The 27,500-nt window shown below is 36.5% G+C and overlaps 2 protein-coding genes across 2 annotated transcripts in view; both read left to right on the forward strand.

The window, feature by feature from the left end:
- LOC110452280 overlaps positions 1-18,174 on the forward strand; it is a 149,030-nt gene extending 130,856 nt beyond the window's left edge. The window contains exons 16-22 of the mRNA XM_021500694.1: positions 10,445-10,627; positions 10,970-11,443; positions 11,813-11,964; positions 13,264-13,460; positions 13,627-13,758; positions 16,364-16,594; positions 16,937-18,174. Coding sequence (XP_021356369.1) covers positions 10,445-10,627; positions 10,970-11,443; positions 11,813-11,964; positions 13,264-13,460; positions 13,627-13,758; positions 16,364-16,594; positions 16,937-17,226 — 1,659 coding nt within the window. The 3' untranslated portion in view covers positions 17,227-18,174. The remainder of the gene's footprint in view (positions 1-10,444; positions 10,628-10,969; positions 11,444-11,812; positions 11,965-13,263; positions 13,461-13,626; positions 13,759-16,363; positions 16,595-16,936) is intronic.
- A 1,430-nt stretch (positions 18,175-19,604) lies between these two features.
- LOC110452271 (A-kinase anchor protein 9-like) overlaps positions 19,605-27,500 on the forward strand; it is a 16,098-nt gene continuing 8,202 nt past the window's right edge. The window contains exons 1-3 of the mRNA XM_021500673.1: positions 19,605-19,638; positions 23,294-23,335; positions 26,445-26,677. Coding sequence (XP_021356348.1) covers positions 26,609-26,677 — 69 coding nt within the window. The 5' untranslated portion in view covers positions 19,605-19,638; positions 23,294-23,335; positions 26,445-26,608. The remainder of the gene's footprint in view (positions 19,639-23,293; positions 23,336-26,444; positions 26,678-27,500) is intronic.

Genomic DNA, 27,500 nt, shown 5'->3' on the forward strand with positions numbered 1-27,500 from the left:
TAATTACTGGAGTTATTACCCTTGGTTTCATTAATGCGATGCATGCGTTCCATGATGTTGTATTGCACTCATTGATCTACCAGTTATGTTGAATGATTTCTCTTTTAATATCAATTACTCACAAATACTTCATATATTTCAATCATACAAACAACTGCTCATTCAATGTGTGACGGGCGTATTATATACCGCTCGCGGTAACCTTGTTATCTGTTGAGCTAATGTCATGGCACGGCATCCGTTGTACGTCCATCCCCCAACTTATGTCATGGCATGGCGTCCATTGTACGTCTATTCCCCAACTTATATCATGACATGGCATCCATTGTGTATCCATCCCCCAACTTATGTCATGGCACGGCGTCCATTGTCCATCCATCCCCCAACTTATGTCATGACATGGCATCCATTGTGTATCCATCCCCCAACTTATGTCATGACACGGCGCCCAACTTATGTCATGACATGGCTTCCATTGTAAGTCTATTCCCCAACTTATGTCATGGCATGGCGTCCATTGTACATCAATCCCCCAACTTATGTCATGACATGGCTTCCATTGTACGTCTATTCCCCAACTTATGTCATGGCATGGCGTCCATTGTACGTCTATTCCCCAACTTATGTCATGGCACGGCGTCCATTGTGTATCCATCCCCCAACTTATGTCATGACATGGCATCCATTGTGTATCCATCCCCCAGCTTATGTCATGACATGGCGTCCATTGTACGTCTATTCCCCAACTTATGTCATGACACGGTGTCCATTGTACATCCATCCCCCAACTTATGTCATGACATGGCGTCCATTGTACGTATATTCCCCAACTTATGTCATGGCACGGCGTCCATTGTGTATCCATCCCCCAACTTATGTCATGACATGGCATCCATTGTGTATCCATCCTCCAACTTATGTCATGGCATGGCGTCCATTGTACGTCTATTCCCCAACTTATGTCATGACATGGCGTCCATTGTACATCCATCCCCCAACTTATGTCATGACATGGCGTCCATTGTACATCCATCCCCCAACTTACGTCATGGCATGGCGTCCATTGTACGTCTATCCCCCAACTTATGTCATGACACGGTGTCCATTGTACATCCATCCCCCAACTTATGTCATGACATGGCGTCCATTGTACGTCTATTCCCCAACTTATGTCATGACATGGCGTCCATTGTACATCCATCCCCCAACTTATTCATGATATGGCGTCCATTGTACATCCATCCCCCAACTTATGTCATGACATGGCGTCCATTGTACGTCTATTCCCCAACTTATGTCATGACATGGCGTCCATTGTACATCCATCCCCCAACTTATGTCATGACATGGCGTCCATTGTACGTCTATTCCCCAACTTATGTCATGGCATGGCGTCCATTGTACATCCATCCCCCAACTTATGTCATGACATGGCATCCATTTTGTATCCATCCCCCAGCTTATGTCATGACATGGCCTCCATTGTACATCCATCCCCCAACTTATGTCATGACATGGCGTCCATTGTACGTCCATCCCCCAACTTATGTCATGTCATGGCCTCCATTGTACAGCCATCCCCCAACTTATGTCATGAGATGGCATCCATTGTGTATCCATCCTCCAACGTATGTCATGGCGTGGCGTCCATTGTACATCCATCCCCCAACTTACGTCATGGCATGGCCTCCATTGTACATCCACCCCCCAACTTATGTCATGGCATGGCATCCATTGTGTATCCATCCGCCAACTTATGTCATGACATGGCCTCCATTGTGCATCCATCCCCCAACTTATGTCATGGCCTGGCCTCCATTGTACATCCATCCCCCATCTTATGTCATGGCATGTCGTCCATTGTGTATCCATCCTCCAACGTATGTCATGGCGTGGCGTCCATTGTACATCCATCCCCAAAATTATGTCATGGCATGGCCTCCATTGTACATCCATCCCCCAACTTCTGTCGTGACACGGCGTCTATTGTACTTCTATTCCCCAACTTATGTCATGACATGGCGTCCATTGTACATCCATCCCCAAACTTATGTCATGACATGGCGTCCATTGTGCATCCATCCCCCAACTTATGTCATGAGATGGCATCCATTGTGTATCCATCCTCCAACGTATGTCATGGCGTGGCGTCCATTGTACATCCATCCCCCAACTTGTGTCATGGCATGGCCTCCATTGTACCTCCATCCCCCAACTTATGTCATGACATGGGATCCATTGTGTATCCATCCTCCAACGTATGTCATGGCGTGGCGTCCATTGTACATCCATCCCCCAACTTATGTCATGACATGGGGTCCATTGTACATCCATCCCCCAACCCCCCAACTTATGTCATGACATGGCGTCCATTGTACGTCTATTCCCCAACTTATGTCATGACATGGCATCAGTTGTACGTCCATCCCCCAACTTATGTCGTGGCATGGCGACAGATGTACTTCCATCCCCCAACTTATGTCATGGCACGGCGTCCGTTGTAGTAAGTCAAAGGGGTCAAACATGTTTAAAACCTTTTAACAACTTCTTAATAACCAAGAGGCTGAGGGTGTTGATATTTGACCATTAACATGCTTGGATGAATGGCTACAAAGTTTGTTAAAATGAAGCACCTTGAATTATATTCAAGATAATTCAAGGTCACAGGGGTCAAAAATGTTGAAAACTGTAAACAACTTCTTTATGACCAAAAGGACCAGAGTGATGGTATTTGGCCAGTAACATGCTGGGATGAAGGGCTGCCATGTTTGTTCAAATGAACTACCTTCACCCATTTGCAAGGTCACAGGGGTAAATGAGTTGAAATTTTTAAACAACTTCTGAATAATCTAAAGGTTCAGGGTAATGATATCTGGCCAGAAGCATGCTGGTATGAAAGGCTATACAGTCCTAATGTCCTTGTCTGACTTTCAAGGTCACATGTGTCACATATTTAAATCTTTTGATAGATTCTTTTGGTATTCTGTCTGTAGCCGTAATTTAGTCCACTTTTAAGATTACAAGTGTGAGATTAATACCAAGTGAGCGATTCAGGCCCATTGGGCCTCTTGTTTTGTACACTATATTGTATATATCAGTTAATATCCAGTCAATGTTTGACTGATGAAAAATGCTAGCTTTACAGTAATTTAAGTTTCATTGTAAGACATTTATAATCCAAAATACACATCAAAGTTCCTATTTATGAGTCACACCAGGGGTGGAGTGTAGTACAAAAAAAATGGTAATGTCATAAAAAATACTCTCACAAAGACACAATTTATTCTTAAATCAATAATGTGTAACAGATGTTGTCACAGTTATATTGATTTATATATATTTTAAACTTTCTGAAAGCTATTCATAAACTTTTCTGATATATGATAATGTAAGCATTCAAAAATATGACTAATACATAAATCTGTTTTGATATATTTTTACTGTAAACAACTGCCTGATTTATTGACAATAGATTACCTATGTTCTGTTTATATTTGCCAGAAACCTAATCATAAATTCTAGTATACCATGAATATGATTAGTTGTGAATTTTAGTATTGCAGACCTGCTTACAACCCCTAACACGAAATTACAATGTAACCTGTCTAAACTGGACACTAAATTACAATTTAACCTGTCTAAACTGGACACTAAATTACAATTTAACCTGTCTAAACTGGACACTGAACTATACTGTAATCTGTCTAAACTGGACACTGAACTACAATGTAACCTGTCTAAACTGGACATTGAACTACAATTTAACCTGTCTAAACTGGACACTGAACTACAATTTAACCTGTCTAAACTGGGCATTGTACTACAATGTAACCTGTCTAAACCGGACACTAAGCTACAATGAAACCTGTCTAAACTGGACACTGAATTACAATGTAACCTGTCTCAACTGGACACTAAGTTACAATGTAACTTGTCTAAACTGGACACTAAGCTACAATGTAACCTGTCTAAACTGGACACAAAGTTACAATGTAACCACTTTAAACTGAACACTAGGCTACAATGTAACCTGTCTAAACTTGGCACTAAGTTACAATGTAACCTGTCTAAACTGGACACTATGCTACAATGTAGCCTATCTAAACTGGACACTAAGCTACAATGAAACCTGTCTAAACTGGATGCTAAGTTACAATGTAACCTGTCTAAAATGGACATTAACATACAATGTAAGCTCTCTAAAATGGACACAGCTTCAATTTAAGCTGTCTAGACTGGACTTCTTAACTACATGGACATTTTTTCTGAACACCAAAAGAAAGTTTTTACAGTCAAACCTATCTTAACCAGATACCAAAAATCTTGCCACAGTGAAACCTGTCTAAACGAGACACCAAAAGAAGCTTTCTATATTGAAATGTGTGAAACCTGTCTAAACAGGATACCACAAAAAACATTTGTCAGTGAAACCAGTCTAGGCTGGACACCATAGTAACTTTATTATGTTTGGAATAGACTAGGTTTTGATTGTCCAGTTAACCAAAAGTTTAATTAAGTGTGATATAGCGTAATGTCTGATTTATACAGATTGTTAAACTTTACAGTATTCTGAGTAGACAGGTTAAAATGTAATTGTTAAACTTTACAGTATTCTGAGTAGACAGGTTAAAATGTAATTGTTAAACTTTACAGTATTCTGAGTAGACAGGTTAAAATGTAATTGTTAAACTTTACAGTATTCTGAGTAGACAGGTTAAAATGTAATTGTTAAACTTTACAGTATTCTGAGTAGACAGGTTAAAATGTAATTGTTAAACTTTACAGTATTCTGAGTAGACAGGTTAAAATGTAATTGTTAAACTTTACAGTATTCTGAGTAGACAGGTTAAAATGTAATTGTTAAACTTTACAGTATTCTGAGTAGACAGGTTAAAATGTAATTGTTAAACTTTACAGTATTCTGAGTAGACAGGTTAAAATGTAATTGTTAAACTTTACAGTATTCTGAGTAGACAGGTTAAAATGTAATTGTTAAACTTTACAGTATTCTGAGTAGACAGGTTAAAATGTAATTGTTAAACTTTACAGTATTCTGAGTAGACAGGTTAAAATGTAATTGTTAAACTTTACAGTATTCTGAGTAGACAGGTTAAAATGTAATTGTTAAACTTTACAGTATTCTGAGTAGACAGGTTAAAATGTAATTGTTAAACTTTACAGTATTCTGAGTAGACAGGTTAAAATGTAATTGTTAAACTTTACAGTATTCTGAGTAGACAGGTTAAAATGTAATTGTTAAACTTTACAGTATTCTGAGTAGACAGGTTAAAATGTAATTGTTAAACTTTACAGTATTCTGAGTAGACAGGTTAAAATGTAATTGTTAAACTTTACAGTATTCTGAGTAGACAGGTTAAAATGTAATTGTTAAACTTTACAGTATTCTGAGTAGACAGGTTAAAATGTAATTGTTAAACTTTACAGTATTCTGAGTAGACAGGTTAAAATGTAATTGTTAAACTTTACAGTATTCTGAGTAGACAGGTTAAAATGTAATTGTTAAACTTTACAGTATTCTGAGTAGACAGGTTAAAATGTAATTGTTAAACTTTACAGTATTCTGAGTAGACAGGTTAAAATGTAATTGTTAAACTTTACAGTTTTCTGAGTAGACAGGTTAAAATGTAATTGTTAAACTTTACAGTATTCTGAGTAGACAGATTAAAATGTTATTGTTAAACTTTACAGTATTCTGAGTAGACAGGTTAAAATGGAATTGTTAAACTTTACAGTATTCTGAGTAGACAGATTAAAATGTAATTGGATAGATGTCATTGTTTTGCAGATGTCGCATAAAAATAAGATGTACCCTCTCATTGTTTGCATATTAAATTGTTAGATAAAGAATTGAATAAAAATAACCTCTAGCTGTTGTCAATATTTTGTTGAAATTGATACAATGGATTTGATGTAACATATAAGGCGAGTGTGGTCACCAGGGATACCTAGTTAGATCTGATACTGGCCAATCAGCATCAGCGCACCTTGGCTGTAGGCAGGCTACAGATGGTGCAAACCTATCACTGTAGGGGATCCTGGGGCAAAGCTGTTCATGATGTGGAGCAGACATCACAGATTTTCAGTATTCCTATCTATAGTCCAGAGTGTACCTAGCTAAAGTCCAGAGTGTACCTAGCTATAGTCCAGAGTGTACCTAGCTATAGTTCAGAGTATACCTAGCTATTGTTCAGAGTGTACCTAGCTATAGTTCAGAGTGTACCTAGCTATAGTCCAGAGTGTTCCTAGCTATAGTCCAGAGTGTACCTAGCTATAGTTCAGAGTGTACCTAGCTATAGGCCAGAGTGTACCTAGCTATAGTCCAGAGTGTGCCTAGCTATAGTTCAGAGTGTACCTAGCTATAGTTCAGAGTGTACCTAGCTATAGTCCAGAGTGTACCTAGCTATAGTCCATTGTGTACCTAGCTATAGTCCAGTGTTCCTAGCTATAGTTCAGAGTGTACCTAACTATAGTCCAGTGTGTACCTAGCTATAGTCCAGAGTGTTCCTAGCTATAGTCCAGAGTGTACCTAGCTATAGTCAAGAATGTTCCTAGCTAAAGGCAAGAGTATTCTTAGAGAGAAATAAACAAGATTTTATTACATATAATTACATGTATAATAATTTTAGTGAAATTATTGTATTGAGCACGTATAATAAAAGTAAGGTTAACAGGAAGGAGTTTGAAATTGGTTACATCAGTCAGTGTTATTAATAATAATCGAGGAAAGCCTATAATCTCTATTTCTTTTTATATATACCATCTTGAAAATAAGACTTCTGGAGTTGTAAAATTGTTCATGATCAAAGGAGGGGGAAATTCAGCTGAGTTGCAATACGTTTTAACCGTAAAAAAACACGTAAAAATCATCACGATCCTCATATATATCGAATAGACTGTCTCGTAACAGAAAATATGATCTTTTAAAACTGATATATATTGAGATGTCATCAGCTCTGAACCCATTGATCAGTTGAGGTTTCTACTTTTTCTGATTATTACAAATCCATATTTCATGGTATACAAATGTATAAGGATGTTTTATTGACACAGCAGTAGCTGCTCCGCAGGAAAACGTTTACTTACGTATCCCTATTGGTTGTGAATCATTCGTATAACTTAGTGCCCAAGTGTCACATGTTACAGGTATAAAACTTGTGTCACCAATATCGTGACGAGTTTGTGGTGATCAATTATACCCATCAGCAAGTACCTGTAAATGTTGAAGTTAAAAAAGTTGCAGCAGAGCTTGAGAACTATGTACCCATACGAGGAATGATGGTGGACATAGCTTGTATACTACCTGAAAGTCTGTAGGTAATATCATAGTACTGATGTGTCATTTGATATATTGGAACTCTGTGTAATTGGTGGCCACAGATGGTTGTGTGAGCTGGGGGTATATATGTTCTATTTAACTTTGATGAACTACTAGAAATCCTGTTTTATAATTCTCCAGAACTAGGAGTATAACTATAGATAACTTGACACTCTTCTCTTACTTCAGGATTAGGATATTTTCTGTATTTTGTAAACTTGGAATAAGGCATATTGACAACACTCAGTATTTAACAAGTCAGCATTTCTTTCTGATCAGAAATATCAGAAACGTATCTGACATACTCCCTACTGAATGTTAACCCTGATATAAACGTATCTGACATACTTCCTACTGAATGTTAACCCTGATATAAATGTATTACAACTTTGTTAAATTCTGGCTGAAATATGGGGTTAACATACTTAGATAAGGAATGATATAAGTTTAAAGACAGAATTGCATTTATTCGCAGGCCATTCCTTAATATATAACAACCATGTTGCCTTATTGGGCAACAGTGTGATAGATATGGCACATTTGTTTACATGCTACTATTGCACAGTTTCACATCGTGTTCTATAAAGAACCATTTAAAAAGCATTTTCGTATTTTAGAACATTTTAACCCTTTCACCCCTATGTAACTTTAGTAGACTCTACCATGCATTGATATGGACGAGTCCATTGTGGTCTACAGTGGTGAAAGGGTTAACAGTATCCTATCTGATGTAAAGGAAATGACATCTGCAGTTATTTAAAGTTCTATGTATGACAGACATACAAATTCAACATCATCAGGAGAGCGTTGGAACAGCCTCATTATATGTACAGGCACATGTATGTACTGGAATTTCTATGGGTGTTCTGATTGTTATGGTTCACTGGTCTATGGGTGTTCTCATTGTTATGGTTCACTGTTCTATGGGTGTTCTGTTTGTTATGGTTCACTGTTCTATGGGGGTTCTCATTGTTATGGTTCACTGTTATATGGGTGTTCTCATTGTTATTGTTCACTGTTCTATGGGTGTTCTGTTTGTTATGGTTCACTGTTCTATGGGTTTTCTCATTGTTATGGTTCACTATTCTATGGGTGTTCTCATTGTTAGGGTTCTCTGTTCTATGGGTGTTCTGATTGTTATGGATCACTGGTCTATGGGTGTTCTGATTGTTATTGTTCACTTGTCTATGGGTGTTCTCATTTTTATGGTTCACTGTTCTATGGGTGTTTTCATTGTTAGGGTTCACTGGTCTATGGGCGTTCTCATTGTTAGGGTTCACTGTTCTATGGGTGTTTTCATTGTTAGGGTTCACTGGTCTATGGGTGTTCTCATTGTTATGGTTCACTGTTCTATGGGTGTTCTCATTGTTATGGTTCACTGTTCTATGTGTGTTCTCATTGTTAGGGTTCACTGTTCTATGGGTGTTCTCATTGTTATGGTTCACTGTTCTATGGGTGTTCTGTTTGTTATGGTTCACTGTTCTATGGGTGTTCTCATTGTTAGGGTTCACTGTTCTATGGGTGTTCTCATTGTTAGGGTTCACTGGTCTATGGGTGTTCTCATTGTTATGGTTCACTGGTCTATGGGTGTTCTCATTGTTATGGTTCACTGTTCTATGGGTGTTCTCATTGTTATGGTTCACTGTTTCCAACAGCTCGTTTATAGTGCCATAGCGTTTGAGTACTTAGACTACATTTTACTCCACTGTAGGAAGGTCAAAGACTCGTTTTACTCCACTGTAAGTGGGTCAAAGACTACATTTTACTCCACTGTAGGAAGGTCAAAGACTCGCTTTACTCCACTGTAGGAAGGACAAAGACTCGCTTTACTCCACTGTAGGTGGGTCAAAGACTACATTTTACTCCACTGTAGGAAGGTCAAAGACTACATTTTTCTCCACTGTAGGAAGGTCAAAGACTCGCTTTACTCCACTGTAGGAAGGTCAAAGACTCGTTTTACTCCACTGTAAGTGGGTCAAAGACTCCATTTTACTCCACTGTAGGAAGGTCAAAGACTCGTTTTACACCACTGTAGGTGGGTCAAAGACTAGCTTTACTCCACTGTAGGAAGGTCAAAGACTACATTTTCCTCCACTGTAGGAAGGTCAAAGACTCGCTTTACTCCACTGTAGGAAGGTCAAAGACTCGTTTTACTCCACTGTAAGTGGGTCAAAGACTACATTTTACTCCACTGTAGGAAGGACAAAGACTCGCTTTACTCCACTGTAGGTGGGTCAAAGACTACATTTTACTCCACTGTAGGAAGGACAAAGACTCGCTTTACTCTACTGTAGGTGGGTCAAAGACTACATTTTACTCCACTGTAGGAAGGACAAAGACTCGCTTTACTCTACTGTAGGTGGGTCAAAGACTACATTTTACTCCACTGTAGGAAGGACAAAGACTCGCTTTACTCCACTGTAGGTGGGACAAAGACTACATTTTACTCCACTGTAGGAAGGTCAAAGATTCGCTTTACTCCACTGTAGGAAGGACAAAGACTACATTTTACTCCACTGTAGGAAGGTCAAAGATTCGCTTTACTCCACTGTAGGAAGGACAAAGACTCGCTTTACTCTACTGTAGGTGGGTCAAAGACTACATTTTACTCCGCTGTAGGAAGGTCAAAGACTACATTTTACTCCACTGTAGTAAGGTCAAAGACTTGCTTTACTCCACTGTAGGAAGGTCAAAGACTACATTTTCCTCCACTGTAGGAAGGTCAAAGACTCGCTTTACTCCACTGTAGGAAGGTCAAAGACTCGTTTTACACCACTGTAGGTGGGTCAAAGACTCGCTTTACTCCACTGTAGGAAGGTCAAAGACTACATTTTACTCCACTGTAGGAAGGTCAAAGACTACATTTTACTCCACTGTAGGAAGGTCAAAGACTCGCTTTACTCCACTGTAGGTGGGTCAAAGACTACATTTTACTCCACTGTAGGAAGATAAAATTAAACAGTAACAGTTAAATGTCTTGCACGAGGACTAAGGCCCATCCTGCCATACACAGGACCAAACTCTGCGGTCATTAGACTGTTGCAGTACTAACTCTGCTATATGCAGCCCTCATATGTTGGGAATACTTTTATAATATTTTGTTTACAGTTGCCATTAGACGAGCTGGATCAGGAAGAAGGCATGGAGAGGCAGGGCTCCTCTGGTGATGACCAATCATCAGCCCCCACTCGCAGCACTCCCCGTGACCTTGACAGTGAGAGGTCAATTGACAGATCCGAAACCATGGAGACGCTTGTGCCTCCTGCACAGATCAGCCCCACCTCAGAGATGGTGAGTTCATCTCGTGTGTTTTTGTTTGAACTTGTTTTACAGTTTTGTTTGATGTAAATTTCAGTGAATTCTCTTTAAGCATGTACATTTACCTTGAAAATACCACTGCTAAAACCCTAAATAACCTCTAGAAACCTCAATGACTTATCAAGCTTTTGGAGTTTGAAAAAATATATAGGTTTGGCTTCATACACCAGGTCATCAACAACTGATGACATAGTCCCAATGTCAGTCCCAATCATGACATGTATCAAATTACTGAGGACTTAAAAACAGTTTTAACCAAAGCTAATTATTGCCATAGGATATTGTACACTGCTAATGATAAAATGTTGCTTTCAGCTGAGTGATCGTGACCATGACAGCCTCAAGTCAGAGGAATTAATGATGCGGTTTGACAGTGAATCGGAGGACAATGGGATGGAGGAGCGACCAGGTGCCAGATTGGGTCATGTCCCTGTAGACAATGGTGACTTCAGTTCTGAGGAGGAAACGATTAACTCCCCTGGTCGGCCCACAGCCCCACTAGAGGAGGAGCTTATTATTCCCCACCTGGCTCCAGCTCAGAGTATGTTACCTGGACAGACCACACCTCCAGGGGACGAGTCAAAGGAGGAGCAGATCGAGGAGAAAGAACAAGATGAAAGTGAGGCTGATCGTAGCGCCAGTCCTACTGATATTTTGTTACAGACCCAGTCATTGGCTGGTTTTACATTGCCTGCGTCAATTGTTGAATCTTCAACTGGTTCAAACTCGGTTGATTTCCAAGAGACATTGTTGATGGAAGTGAAGGAAAAGGATGAGAAAATCAAACAGGTTAGATACTAAAAGTTTCAGAATTAAGAAACAATTAAGCTATATAAATTGTCTATTGATGGATGCATGTTGCATATCCTTAAAATATCAGCCTCTCCGGTACACTGATAACACTCTCCCTCATTATGTAGTCTCTCGGTTCAGGTTACATGTCTTCATTGAAAATATATATCAGTAAATAAGAAAAAAACACGATTGATAATTTGATTAAGTAGTGAATTATGTGATGGCTAGACAAATATGGCCTTCATTTTGCCCAGTCTCATTTTCACCTTAATGTTACCATTAAGACACTGTGTGGTTTTCGTGCTGAGAACAGCATCAGTCTGACAGTAGAACAATAATAAGACTATTTTGTTGTTGTTTTAGCTGGAGGCAGAGATCCAGACTTTGAATGGACAGCTGAAAAAACAGACGGAGGAAGAGAATCTGATTTTACTGCGAAGAGAAAGAGAGGCTCAAGAAGACCAGAATCTAGAAGAACTTCTACGACAGGATGTATCCCGAGTGAATAAGGAGAGGTGAGCAGATGTTTTTTCTGGGAGAGAGAATAGAGCTGATGATTAAAGTTGTTGGCATAAACATTGTTAACTAGAGGTGGGGATACAGATTGATAAGTGACAGGTTAGGGGGAGGGAGGTTAAAGAAAGTATACAACATTGGGAACTAGAGGTGGGGATACAGATTGATAAGTGACAGGTTAGGGGGAGGGAGGTTAAAGAAAGTATACAACATTGGAAACTAGAGGTGGGGATACAGATTGATAAGTGACAGGTTATGGGGAGGGAGGTTAAAGAAAGTATACAACATTGGGAACTAGAGGTGGGGATACAGATTGATAAGTGACAGGTTGGGGGGAGGGGGAGGGGGAGGTTAAAGAAAGTATACAACATTGGGAACTAGAGGAGGGGATACAGATTGATAAGTGACAGGTTAGGGGGAGGGAGGGTAAAGAAAGGATACAACATTGGGAACTAGAGGTGGGGATACAGATTGATAAGTGACACGTTAGGGGGAGGGAGGTTAAAGAAAGAATACAACATTGGGAACTAGAGGTGGGGATACAGATTGATAAGTGACAGGTTAGGGGGAGGGGGAGGGGGAGGTTAAAGAAAGTATACAACATTGGGAACTAGAGGTGGGGATACAGATAGATAAGTGACAGGTAAGGGGGAGGGAGGTTAAAGAAAGCATACTACATTGGGAACTAGAGGTGGGAATATAGATTGATAAGTGACGGGTTACGGAGGTTAAAGAGTCACAGTTGCTGTCAGGGGTCCGGCACAGAGTGGATTTAACAAACAGATGCTGGGTGTTAGGGGTTGGTGGAGGGTAGATTTAGGGAACAGTAGCTGAATGTTAGGGGTTGGGGGAGGGTAGATTTAGGTAACAGATGCTGGGTGTGAGGGGTTGGGGCAGGGTAGATTTAGGTAACAGCAGCCGGGTGTTAGGGGTTGGGGCAGGGTAGATTTAGGTAACAGATGCTGGGTGTGAGGGGTTTGGGGAAGGTAGATTTAGGTAACAGATGCTGGGTATTAGGGGTTGGGGGAGGATAGATTTAGGTAACAGTAGCTGGGTGTTAGGGGTTGGAATAATATTAGATTTAGGGAATAACAGTTGGGTCTTAGAAGTTGAGGGAGGGTAGCTGTTGAAAATAGTTGGTGTTAGCCTGTTACCTCTGAGTTCAGTTATAATAACTGTGTAAATATTAGAAATTAAAATTTCGTTTTAATGTTTCATTAAACTGTAGCAAAGCTAGACACATTTGAGAACAAGATGGCAAGTCTTAAAACTTTAACAAGAACTGCTAATGTTTGTAGGGATAATATACAGCAGACCAACGAACACCTGCTCCAACTTCTCTCCGAAACGGTCAAGACGTTCATGAGCGTCGAGGAATCCATAGGAAAGAAGCTGTCCAAGATTGTCGTGGACACTGGTGACCAATCTGGCCATTCTGGGGTCAAGTCTCCTCGGTCAGCCGGACACAGTCCAGGGGGCCCTGTTGGAGCTGAGGGTAAGCCATTTGATGTCAGTCTAAGGGCACTGTGTTTGATTGGACAGGAGGAATCATGTTTCCACTTTGAAAGATTTTGTTTTCTAACAGAAGAGAGATGAATTTTGTGTGAATGTTTGCTTTTGAACTGACAAACAATTATTAAGAAATGTCCGTAATATTTTAGGAGGAGAATTCCACGACTGCGGTGATGTTCCACAGGAAACCTCAATCTTATCTAATGACGAGGGACTAGACCTGTCACAGCGACTGTGTGAGAGTATTTTCCTCGACTCAGAAGGAGAAGAACTCCTCACAGGTAGGNGGGGGCGGGGGCATTTCATTTCTTCATAGGAGGGTAAAAAAAGTAATCATTCATATAAATACACATTCAACTGTAAAGAATAAAAGTTTATGAAAACAATAGAGCTATATTTCATATGCTACAATTGTTTTCCTCAATAAAAAGAAGTATTACTGTACGCTGTTGAAAGTTAAAAAAAGAAAAGGAAATCTCTCAGAATTATTGTCAACTTTGATCGTATAGTGGTCATTGTATTGTAAAATGTGGACCACGATTGCTTTGTTTTGTTAAAATTTCTATCAGTTTCTTAAAAAATCATTGTAAATTTACCATGACACATGGAACTGGTGTTTATGAATTTATATGCTCGTTTATACATCATGTATTTGTAACATTATTGTAATCAAACGTCGAACAACGGAAGGGTTGTTCTTGATTTTAGAAAAATTGAACTTAGATTGATGATGGAACCGATTTATCAGATATAACCTTTCAGAAGGTAGATATTTGTATGCTCCTTAAAATAAAAATACTGCTTTAAAAAATAAGCTTTTAATAGATATAGAATGTGCTTCAGTGAAAATTTGATACAATGTAATAACATTAAAAGTCAATACTATCATAGACTAATGCATTTTGCTTTCTAAATGATGTAGATTACCTCTGGGTGAAAAATTTCGTCATAGGTTGGTGACTTTCTGGTAGTGACATCACATTTCGTACCTTTCATCACACCGTTCTTTGATTTTTGAAAAACAAAGTTTAAAAAAAAAAAAAAAACTGTTTCCCCCATCACATATTTCATTTCCAAGTTTCTGTCATGTTTGTCTGTCCCGGCACATTCACAAGCTGGAGTGTAGGCTTGGTTGGAACATGCCTCTAATTTTGTTTTCTGTATCGTTGTTTACTTCTGTTACATGGGAGAGGACCAGTCCCTCCAAATGTGTGCATGCCTGTATCGTCATGTCGTTTGCAGTGATCACATTATATTCATTGTCTCACTGTGTAAAACAGATATTGTTGTTATGCACATTTCAATTCAATTTAAAGACAATATTTTAAGAGAAAATCTTAATTTTAATGCTTTTAAATGAAAACAAAATGTACTTGGAAAAACTTTTAAATAGATGGAAAAAATTATGTTTGCGAATATGACATAGTCACATTTCTCAGCAAAAATTGTGTCCAACTTTTGAAATAGATATTTAATTTTATTACAAACATTCATTTTAGAGTAAAAAAAAATTATAACACTGCATATGGATGTTAAATATTATCCTCTCATGGCCTCTGTACTGACTTGGGGAACTGTAATATAACATTGCCCCTTGAGTGGCCCCCTCACTGACTGAGGGAACTGTAATATAACATTTCCCCTTGAGTGACCCCCATCAGACTGTGCAGGATGCTAATTTCAGCAGTTGAAGTTTCCATTTCCTAAATGTCACCCATATTTATGATTCATTCATGGAGTCACCAGTTTCAAATTTGTGTTATGAACAAAGCCTGGATTTTATTGGCAGCCTGGGAAAGCCAGCAGTTTATTCCAACTACATAAGTATATGTCTTATATATATAGTACTGTCATTTGGTGATATTCTAAAGCTGGACCTGTTCAGATCTAGAATTGTCACCCTCCACACTGCCTGTCACAAACACGTCTGTATAGGTAGCTAATTAAGCATCTAAGACAACAAGTTTATAAAGTTTTCTATAAGTCATGTGTAAATTACAGTATTGATAACATCAGGGTCCTAGAGATGCAATATCTTTACAGGACATATTTTGAATAAAATAGCTGACTATACATATTTCTTATTTGTTAAAAGTTATGAGTTAGAGATGAAATGAAACATGTTTTGAATGGTGGAACATTAATGTTGTCAAGAATTCTTATTTGTGAATAATTAGTGTTGAATTTTAGGTGTTGTCATCTGACTAAAGGAATAACAGAGTGTTTATATACATGTAAATGTTATTTCCTGTGTAAATATATATATATAACTTCCTTTCCTGTATGTGTCATATAAATGTTTTAAAACAGACAAATTTACCAACTGGGACCCAGAATATTAATGTAATAATTAAACAAATTTCAAACAGTCAACTACAGATTTAACCAAAAGCTCAGAGTAAATATAAGTTAATCAGATAAAACTGAAAGACGATTTAGCTGTGCTTTAACACGACAAGACGATGTTTGGTATATATATATATATGTATGCCCATATCACTGTACGTGTGTCAGACAGCTGTGCTCCTTAAATGTACACACTTACAAGTGGCTGAGTGTAGGTCTAGCCACTACTGTCTGCAGATTGAATTTCATCCCAATTTTGTTTTCAACGAGTAGGGCTTATTCTGAAAATAGAAAGTCCAGAGAATTATTAAATAAAACTTTTACACTTTATTGATATTTTGCATTGAACTCATCATGAGCCAAGTTAAGCTTATTTCACAGTTCACTGTATTATGTCACAGTTTGATATTGTTACAGTTTGTTTGTGTTAAATTTAGGAAATAGTGAAAATGAAAGGGTCAAGTAAACAAGCTTTTATACTGAACTTGTAATGTGTCGTGTCCCCCTCATTATAATATTGTCATGTTTTCTCTGTGACAGATGCCAGTCAGAGACTACAGGGGTCGGTGACACGCCTCCTCGACATGATCGAAGACACCACCCACCAGCTGACAGATGCACGCCGGACCCAGCATGACCTTGTCTCCACCCTGTCATCGGGCCAGCAGGAATCGCAATCCCTGGAGTCCCGATGTCAGGAGATGGAGGACCGACTTAGGGAGCAGGTGGAGGCAAAGGAGTTTCTTGCCCTTGAACTACACAAAGCTGAAGGTTTATTTTTATCTTTAGTTCGTGTATGGTAGAGATTTCTAGTTATTGTAAAGATCCTATTTTGTAAGAAGTTTTTGATATTACCAAAATGTCACTGCTTGAATGAAACAATGGTTGATTTAGATCACATTACCCATACTTTTTACTGTAAGCAAATAACAGGTAATCTGAAAATTGATTTGAAGCCGTTTGTATTTAAATATTGTGAATAGTTAAGTTTATGTGTGAATTTGTGAAAGTTTTGTGAATAACCCTCATTTTAACGTTTATGTACGGAAAGTGTCGGTAAGAAAATGAAAAAAAAATGAAAATTAATGATAAAAACCGTTTGTGTACTTTCAGGGTTAATTGAAGGCTACAGTGCTGAGCGTGAGATGCTGGAACTGAGGATACAAGACTTGGAGGAACAGAAAGAGGCGCTTGTCCTTGACCTTGAGACCACACGCAACAAACTTGGGGATTTAGAGACGGTTCATCATGAGGCAACATCACTGCGGGCAGAAATCCAACGACAGCATGATCTAGTCGAGGAGAACGCTGGCGAGGAGGCACAAGGTTTACGTCGTTTACGCTACCTTTTACTTCCAATAGGGGTTGTTGTCACCAGCTTCCTACTGCGTGATTATTTATAGTGTCATGTATTGTTTCATGTGATTATATATAATGCTGTGATTACATAATCTATTTATAGCATCAGATTGATTTGAATCATTATTATATATATATATATCTAATTTTGATAGAATTTTATTTTGTGATGTTTTTTGTTCATAACAACTGATACATATTAATTACTTAGCATCTAATTATAGTCGTGTTTGAGTGATGAAATTTGACAGACTTTTGTGCTGTTTGTATGATATATATATATGAATGCAGTAGTCCCGCTTGATTGATTTTGAGTGCCAGAATGCATTCATAGCATGGAATTTGGAATTTTGATTACAGCGGAGTATGTCTTTAGGACTGAACATTTCCGGGGTTGAAATCAGGTTTTACAGAAATTGATCAGCATAATGTACTTTTTGTGTCGTATTCATCAGTAGGTTCAAACATAATGGTAATATGAAGTTATATTTAAATTCAAATTTCTTTATATTGTATTGTCCCGATTGCTATTTTTCATGCTTATTTCTGAAATAACTATAACCTGTTTAAACCTGGGTTAAGCCTAGAAATGTAAACTCCTAGAGACAGAGCTCCAGTTCCTTATAACATTCAAGGCCTGTTATTTATTTGTTAATTTTGAACTTTGACCCACTGCCTTATACGATTTATGATGCATCCATTTTGATGGTATCAGATTTATTTTAAAAATGTTTTCCTTGAAAATTTATATTTATACAAAATGTATGGTTGTTATAGATATATAGGGTATTGACCTTACATTTCCTATGGCTATCTATAGCTGTGATTATGGATATGGTCATCCACTTAATGTTGATTATATAGTCATGACCTTTGACCTTTATGAAGCACAGGCCTTTTCCTGTCCAGGGTTGCCTGACTAAATTTATCATTAGGTATAAACAACTATTGTTAATTTGTTATATAGTTTGATACTTTGTCTGGGGACAATTTATCATTAGGTATAAACAACTATTGTTAATTTGTTATATAGTTTGATTCTTTGTCTGGGGACAATTTTTATCCTTAAAGTACGAAAAATAATTAATGTGTTGATCTAAATTCGTAAGAATATTCTTATGGTGAAAATCACTTGTATATAAAAATGCTACAATAAATATGTAGGGATTTGGAAACAACTCCAGGACTGAAGAAATAAGACCTATAATTGACATACATAGCAAGAAAAACACAGTTTACTATATTTGAAATGTAATTGGATGATGGAATGATTAATTAAGGGAATTATAATTGGTTTACTTGGAAATAAATAAAATTGGCATGATAATTTACAGATATAGCCTTCAGTCTTCTATGTCTCCTGGTATCATTATAAATAATGTGTAAAGCTAAGGTGCTGAAACCAAGTGTCTGGTACAAGGCTGAAATCTATAAAATCCAGATTAAGGGTATATGCTGCCTTACTGTAACATGTAGACGGTATCTTCAATCCAAAAAGAGTTCCACTTTAAGGAACATGGTGAAATATCTGTTAAATGACTGATAATAGACGCATGGGTTTGATAAAGAGTTACAACATAATTAATACTGAGATAAAACTGGGATAGAATTTCAGATATTCTGAAGTACATACTTACCAACTTTTTAAAATTTCCATCGGGAAGATTCTGCATGCTCAAAATTTAAACATAAATAAAATTGCTGTATACATCCCCTAGAGACAGAATAACCCTTTAAAATGACATATTTTGAATTCTTTCAGATGTAATCATTAGATCTTAGAATATAGGAACAGTTAAGCAAATTCACTTGTTGAAAACACTCAATTTAAGGGTCCAACAACGGGAGTCTCCCTCCTAAATAGGGAGGGTTGGCAAGTATGGAAGAATTTGGGGTTTATGTAAGGAAGGTAACTCTTGTACACATGTGTTATGTGTAAGGTAGCATATACCCTTAAGGATGGGAGCAGAATACTTCCACAGAAGATTACGCAGACTTAGTATAGAGGAGATACCAATACTCAAGGTAAATGATGCATGTTAAAGTCTTCAATCTCGCTTAGATCTTAAAACAGGGACAATAATGGTGTATTTCTTTTTCAAAAGTCATCATTTGGTGAACAATTTAATTGATGCTTATGACTTTTGAATAATTTTACTTTTAAATAAAATTGTATGTCCTTTAAATTTCAAGTGTGTTAATAAATCAGAGAAAAAAAATCTTATATATTTCTGAATTTTTGATATTAAGGGCACTTATTGAAAAATTTGGATTAAAATGTTCAGCTATGTAAGGAAAACTAATTTTATCAGAGATCAGTTTCAATTTTTGAGAATAATGATAGATTTGAGTATAGCAGGGATAATAGATGATAAAGAAAGTAAAGGTCTGAGTTACAGGTTAACGTACTAGGCAGTGATCATTGTGGACAGGAAAAGGCCTCGTGTACTCCTCAGGTAAGGAGTGCTCTCCCCTTCTTGTCTATATTTAGGCAAGGGTTTCTTGGCTGTAGGCACCGCGGGTTGTGGAGGTAACTTTATACGCAAATTCAGATGTTAGAGGGCTTTTGCTTCAAATTGTTACCATCAGTTTTCCTGATTTTTTTGCCGTTCGAGTAAAGTCTTGATACAATTTATTTCCCTTGTTTTTCTTAAATTAAAAAAATATTTTATCTCCAAATTTGTTTGTGAAAGCAGTTACATTCCTCAGAAATTTCTTTGTGAATCAAATTTCAGAGTTGTAGTCAAAGTGAAAAGTAAATTTATGTAAAAATTAGTAACATAGTTTTATGCATATGATGCAGAGTTCATGTAAAACAAAAATGCTATTCTATGGTTTTGAAAAACTTTGCTGCATTTTTTCAGTCATTTGAACTGAATTGAAGCTTTAGCCCTTTAATGTTTACTTCAAGCCTGTAGCCCCTAACCAAACACAATAGATTGTCCTTTCTGGTTGACCAGTCTATTGTTGTTGGGGGGGTTGCAGGGTTCAAGGTGCTTCATTGACACAGTGGGTGACCCTGGTTTTCCTTACTCCAGCTTTTGTTTCAAATGCAGAACTGACCCAAAATACCTATATCAAATTATATTTGTGGAAATCTGGTGCATGGTTTCTTCATTCAAGGGCAGCTTAATGCATATCCTGTCTCCCCTTAATAGTAATCCACTTTCCAGGATAAGTCCTGCTGGAAAATGTAGGGTATTCATTTTAGGGACGAGAGGATCTGCTCTAACTTTGTTACATAACATTGAACCCTGTCGTATATATCTGACATGGTTTCATTGGAATTTGAGACTTCTTATCTATGAACTATTCCTGAATTTATTTCATGTTAAAACAAATTATTTCACAAAAATGTTCCTCAGTCACTTATTCTGAAAATGTGTATCTAAGATCCAAGTTTGATGAAAAATTGATGTTTTGTTTGTTGTCTGGATTACTCTGAGACAGGGTTCATTGCTATGGTTACATTCATATTAAAATACAAAAATGTCTTTATTTTCCTGGCTTTCATACAACACTGCTTAAGTGTGATTCACATGTAGATTTCTGAGTTTGGTGAAGTCTTTTGAATGACTTAATATGTTTAATTCATTATGTTCATCTTGAAGAATATTTAGGAAATATCTAGTAAAATAATAATTTTAAGACAAAGTATGTACCAGGAAAAATACAGACACTTGCACTTGAGGATTTTTATCATGTATGGGAAATTGTATATTCACTTCAAATACCAGATTTTTACTCAAGTTTTTGTATGTCAAATTTTGTAGAAAGGACACTGATTTCAATTCAATGATATAATCAATGGAAAACTTTGTGTAAACCTTATGTGACATTTCCCATACACCGATAGTAATCTTCATATCATAACATCTTTTATTTCAGTTCAGCTTCCTGTGTTTTAAATATTCTCCAGTAAATGGTGACCTCATTCAAGGACAAAGATCTTAGGTCAAAGTGCCAAGATCACAACAAATGTCACCAGAATAATTTCCTAAATCAGGAACATATACTGTACTTGTCTTTGGCTGGTCCATTGATAAAGGAACTTTCTGAATACTTGATCATGGTCTCATGTGAAATTTATGGCATTTATTGATATGATTTTATACAAGAAAATTATTTTTAGAGTGATTTAGTAGAATTGTATACTGACTCCATGTGTTGAAATGTATTCACCTCATATCAATTTACAATATTCAGTATAACTTAACAATATCAACCCGGCATGGTCCTTAATTACCAGTAACAATGTTATATTACAATGCATGTAATGCCTGCAAAAAAAGACAAGATTTTTACATTTAACTTTTTTTAAGACATCAAGATCATCAGAATTTATTTTTCAAGCTATTTCACTTGTTTTATTTTCATCAAAACCTAATTGCACTGAATATTTGCTAGATTTCAAATGATTAAAAAGATCACATTATGTATGCTTCCTTACTGTGTCATTATCTTCTCAAAATAGTTCTGTGTAAGCAATCTGTAGAATAGGTCAGAAGGGAGGTAACTCTCACACAGGTCAAAGTTTTAATGCATAAGTGTCCATGTATCCTTAACTGAAATTTAGAAGATTTGTGTGAATTCATAATGTACATGTCATAACATAATTATTATTGTACTAATTTTTTCAAAATCCACCAGACAATTTGTAGAAGTCTATTTATATCTACTTATTGTTAATTTACAGTTTAAACCAACCTCAGTCTTGGGCAGTTGGTAGTTAGTTGTAGCACAATTAAATGACAATCTAGCTAAAAAAAACAATTAAAAAAAATATTATTTATTTCATTCACTTTTAACTCAAACTTAACAACAAAATAGTGATTAATATGACTTAAAATACAACCCAGGATAAAGGGTCCTGAATCGTGTATATTTAACACACACATACTCGCTGCTCGGCTTGCAGTGCTTGCATGGAAATTAATCTGAATTCATATTTGAAATACATATTCATAAGAATTATTAAAAAAAAAACACACATACACAAAAGTAGAGATTTTAAACTTTTTTTTTACACGTAGAAGGTCTTAGGTAAAGTATTGATAATAAGATAGAATTGATAATAAGAATAGATCATTCAAAAGGATTCTAGGATTTTTCCATGAGATTATAGAGGGAGATTCCATTTTCATGTCATTGTAGGGGTGCATGGATGTTTAGCTAACATCAGTTTGTGTATTCTCCCCTCCCCCAACCATTTACCCTGCATGTAACCTTCCCATATCGCTGAGGTGATGGATGTCAATTTTCCTGGGAAAGAAATTGAAGATTTTCTGAAATTATTAAATTCTATTAACATTTCAAAAATTTCTTTTGAAACTAAACAAAAGTTTTTTGACAAAAGTCTAATATGAATGTTTTCAGGAAAATTGATTTTTGCTTTAGTGTTTATTCACTTTTGTCATATATGTTGCATGAAATAAGAAAACTTTATGGTGAACTTATCTAAAAATGCTGGGGATTTTCAAGAGAACGTATTTTAGATTGATAAGTTTGATGCAAAAATGATTTCCATATAACAAATGTTATGGTGCAGATTGTGTTGGTCCCGTGACTGTTGTACTGACATTCCACAAGTAAAACCTGAGTTAGTAGGGCAGACGGTGAAGCCTCTGTATAGAATATTGTCAGTCACATTAAGGCATCAAATACATTGCCAGCATATTGACAGATTTCACCATAAAGCTTTCAACATCAGAATTTCTCAATGCATCCTGGGAAATTTTATCTGCTTGCTTTAATTAATCGGAATATTTGAGATTTGACTTGCCCCATTTGAGATTTTTTTGAGTTTTGTGGCACTTGTCTACCTAAGATAACTAAAACAGGGAATGGTTAATAATAAATATTTGAAATATAATTTAGCCAAGTATAATGCTTTCAATTCAGTTTCTACCCTGCTATTTTAATTTTAAAAGGTTACCATACAGAGAAATTGTTTAACAGTTACTGAACATATGATGTTGTATTACTATATAGCATGGGTATCTCAGTTAGTGTAGGTATATATCTAATGCATTTTGTTTTTTCTTTCCTCCCTCTGATAAACCTACTTGGTTTGACTTTTGCATGGCAATGTGCCATTTTGTCTACAAACAGTCTCCGTGACGACAAGAGAAGGGGCGCCCCCTAGTGGACAAGGTTGGTCCTACCAGTCAGACACTTGTTTCATATTTCATCATGATTCTTTGAACTTCATATTTTTGAAATGCATCCTGTTCTTTACTCATTTTAAGCTAAATTTAAAAAACAAATATGGCTGTTACAAACCTAGTTTTCTGTTCTATAAAAATAACTCCACTCTCAACTGACCTTTAGCATGAGAAAAACGTATTTTATACTCTAAATTCTATGGAAGTATCAAATATTATTTTTTCTGTGTTTCATCTGCTTTAATATTCCATGTAAAATCCCATCCGTTGTTTGAAGCCGTATTGTGCTGCTTGATGTTGCATGGATTTCAAAACAAGCCTGCTGTTCCTTCTGTATATTGTGTACAGTATCGTTGAACTGTTGTTTAGTGAAACATTCTGTGAAATGGAGAGTTGTCTCCCCTATCTTATCAGTAATTACATTCTACTGATTTAGATATTATATTCCCACAAGAGTTTTGAAACCGGTGATACTAGTATAAACTAGAACTAGCCTGAACACCAATTAAAGTTGGCTATGTTATTTTCAGTTAACAAATAATTTGTAATTTAAGTTAAAGCTACATATAGACCTTCAATAACAAAACCAAGTATTTTTTGACAATTTTTTTTTAAGCTAGTAATTTTTAGGACAAATTTGATTTACAAATTATATTTGTGAGTAAAGGATTATATTTGACTGGCTAGGTTTATAATTGACTGGCTAGGTTTGTTTTTGAGATATTGTATTGAGTCTTTGTAGCTATATGGTCTTCTGACCAATCCATGGGTAGGTGTATATTTCTTTTATGGCGTAGATAGGACATCACATGACCTTCTTCCACCAATCAAAATCACCATTTCAGCATGAGGAATAGGGACAGTAGGGGTATTTACCAATCAGCTCCGTATTCACAATGTCAACTAGGTATTGTACAGGTTGCTAAACAAGTAGGAGAAAACTTGACCAAAAGGATATATTTTGTTTATTGGAGATTTTCTGCTTACTGTTGGTCCAAGTACCATTACATTATCCAGACCCTGATGGCCCAGAAAACTTGATTTCTGAATAATTATACAAAATTGGAGTGTTCAGGAGGAACTCAATATAGTTTAGTAGTTGTAGGATTTTCCATGTCATACTATTGATATTAAATTGGGCTTATGAAAACTATTCATTAAAAAAAATGAAAAAAAAATCCCCCTTTTCTTTATCACAATTGAATTTTATAAAAGTGTGATTTGCTGTGCTTAATAATGTGGTAACATGCATGAAGATGTGTTGATATTTCACTGACCCGTGTGAGCTGCACCCTATGTGTGTATACAGTGGTACTGACCAGTGGCTGACCACTGCCTTGGACCACTCACTCTGACCTGTGTGACAAGATGGTCAATCCCTGTTGTGTGTCCTTATGCTGTATTTGTAGTTAGATAAGGTGGACATTTCATGTTGCTAACACTGAAGTTGAACAATGATCACCCTCTGTATTTCCATAAGTGATTTTAAGAAAAAAAGTACAGAAAAGATTTGATTTAAAAAAAAAAAGGGGTAAAATAAAATATCATGAAGTTTTAATGTAAAACAGCAGGAAAAGGTTGATTTAATATACTGAGTTACTACTAATAGTTTATGTTCCATCAGGAGAGGCTAATGGTCAGTAGTAGTGGTCACTTGTTGTCAGTTTAGTACATCTATAATGGTCAGTAGTAGTAGTCACTTGTTGTCAGTTTAGTACATCTCTAATGGTCAGTAGTAGTGGTCACTTGTTGATTGTGTTTTGTGATGTTAAACGTGTCCGAGTGTTACCTGCAGTAGACATGTTATCCATAGTTACTGATAGTTAGTACAGTAGACCTTCCATAGTTACTGTTGGTTAGTACAGTAGACCTTACATAGTTACTGTTGGTTAGTACAGTAGACCTTCCATAGTTACTGTTATTTAGTACAGTAGACCTTCCATAGTTACTGTTAGTTAATTAGTACAGTAGACCTTCCATAGTTACTGTTAGTTAGTACAGTAGACCTTCCATAGTTACTGTTAGTTATTACAGTAGACCTTCCATAGTTACTGTTGGCTAGTACAGTAGACCTTCCATAGTTACTGTGAGTTAGTACAGTAGACCTTCCATCGTTACTGTTGGTTAGTACAGTAGACCTTCCATAGTTACTATTAGTTAGTACAGTAGACCTTCCATAGTTACTGTTAGTTAGTACAGTAGACCTTCCATAGTTACAGTTAGTTAATTAGTACAGTAGACCTGGGGATAAGTGTTTTACTGTATGTAGCTCTGTACAACTGTAATATAATCCAGTGGGTTTTTCTTTTCGATTGTGTTCCTGAGCATACATATTGTGGTACATGAATTATTTGATTTGTTCTGTCAAGGAATGTCCTACTTTTCACACAGGTCATTGTGTTCTAAGACCATCCGACACATTCGACCAGACTCATTGTTAGATTAGAATTCGCCAGACTACGTCACATCACCTCCCCCGTCACAGCTCTACTCTCATCATCACCAGATCTCCTCCAGTACCTCATCAATTTAGTGACACATTCAAATAATCAAACTGTGATCTTATATTTGCACCATTTTTTAATGGGAACTTCTCCCTTTTCATTAGCTCTTGATTTTAAAACAAAAAAATGATGTGTTATTTGATTAAGCTAAGTTCTTTCCTCAAACTTATCTTTATTCTGTTTTCATCTAATATTTCATATAGATTTTAAAACACTTTTCTTTTTAGAATCACCCTTATTTTCCCCCTTTTTCTTTACAAAGGGTATATCATTTAAACATGAAAATGTTATTCTCTGATTTAAACACAATCCTTATAAATTTTACTTTTATGCATTGGTACTGCAGAGCAAGACTCAAAACCAATTTAAAGATATTTTACTTCTACAATATCATAATAATTATAATTATTGTTTGGTTTGACAATGAGCTGATAGATTGAGTTTTTACCTTATATTAACAGCAAATTTTCTCCTCTCATTTGGTCTCCCACATGATTGACAGAAGCATAATTTTTCATTGAAATTTTATGTAAATTTTAGTCTCAACTGAATTGACCAATGAGAACATTCTGTTTCATTTTGTGCTGTGTACAGCACTGATCCTGGAGGTGCATCGAGTAAATGAAGAGAAGCGAGAGCTTTCCCAACAGTTGCGCAACCTTCAGGAAAATTATGACATTCGTGTGCGTGACCTTGAGAATGCTGGGGAGGAGACGGAACGCCATTATGTGGCCCTCCTCGAGGACAAAAAGGCTGAAATGAACGATCTACGGCTCCAGCTAGATGCATCAGAGAAACAAAACAAAGCTCACCGCCAGTTTATGGAGGCAAGTTTGCTCTTTGTTACGGGGGTGTTTTTACACTGTATAACATGTCACCTGTCTTTTGCGGTACAAACAGAATACAAACCACATTTTAAGTTAGCCAATGTAGTTGAACTTTAATCATTTGACTGTTTATTCTGTGTTCTGATATTTACTATATCATTATAATTACAAACATTTCTTTTTTACATAATTGCACAACTAAAGTTTCTAAACAGTATTCAGTGGAAGCTTAAGGAATGAGAGCTCAGTAATGCAAGTACTTGTTTACTACATCAGGGGTCCATCCCCAGCCCATTTCTGAGTTATTCTGAAATAAAAAGATATTTCCAAATCATATTCACAGGTAATAACTATTGAGTTATTTTACCTCTAAAATTAGTGGAAGCATTTAAAGTATAATAAAGGTATAGAATCCAGTGTTACATAGGTAAAAACTACAGTCACACATCAGAGTGTTATATAGGTAAAAACTACAGTCACACATCAGAGTGATATATAGGTAAAAACTACAGTCACACAGAGTGTTTTATAGGTAAAAACTACAGTCACACATCAGAGTGTTATATAGGAAAAAACTACAGTCACACATCAAAGTGTTTTATAGGTAAAAACTACAGTCACACATCAGAGTGTTATATAGGAAAAAACTACAGTCACACATCAGTGTTATATAGGTAAAAACTACAGTCACACACCAGAGTGTTATATAGGTAAAAATTACAGTCACACATCAGTGTGTTATATAGGTAAAAACTACTGTCACACATCAGTGTTATATAGGTAAAAACTACAGTCACACATCAGAGTGTTATATAGGTAAAAA

Source organism: Mizuhopecten yessoensis, unplaced genomic scaffold, assembly GCF_002113885.1.
Source record: "Mizuhopecten yessoensis strain PY_sf001 unplaced genomic scaffold, ASM211388v2 scaffold6523, whole genome shotgun sequence".
Classification (NCBI taxonomy): domain Eukaryota; kingdom Metazoa; phylum Mollusca; class Bivalvia; order Pectinida; family Pectinidae; genus Mizuhopecten; species Mizuhopecten yessoensis.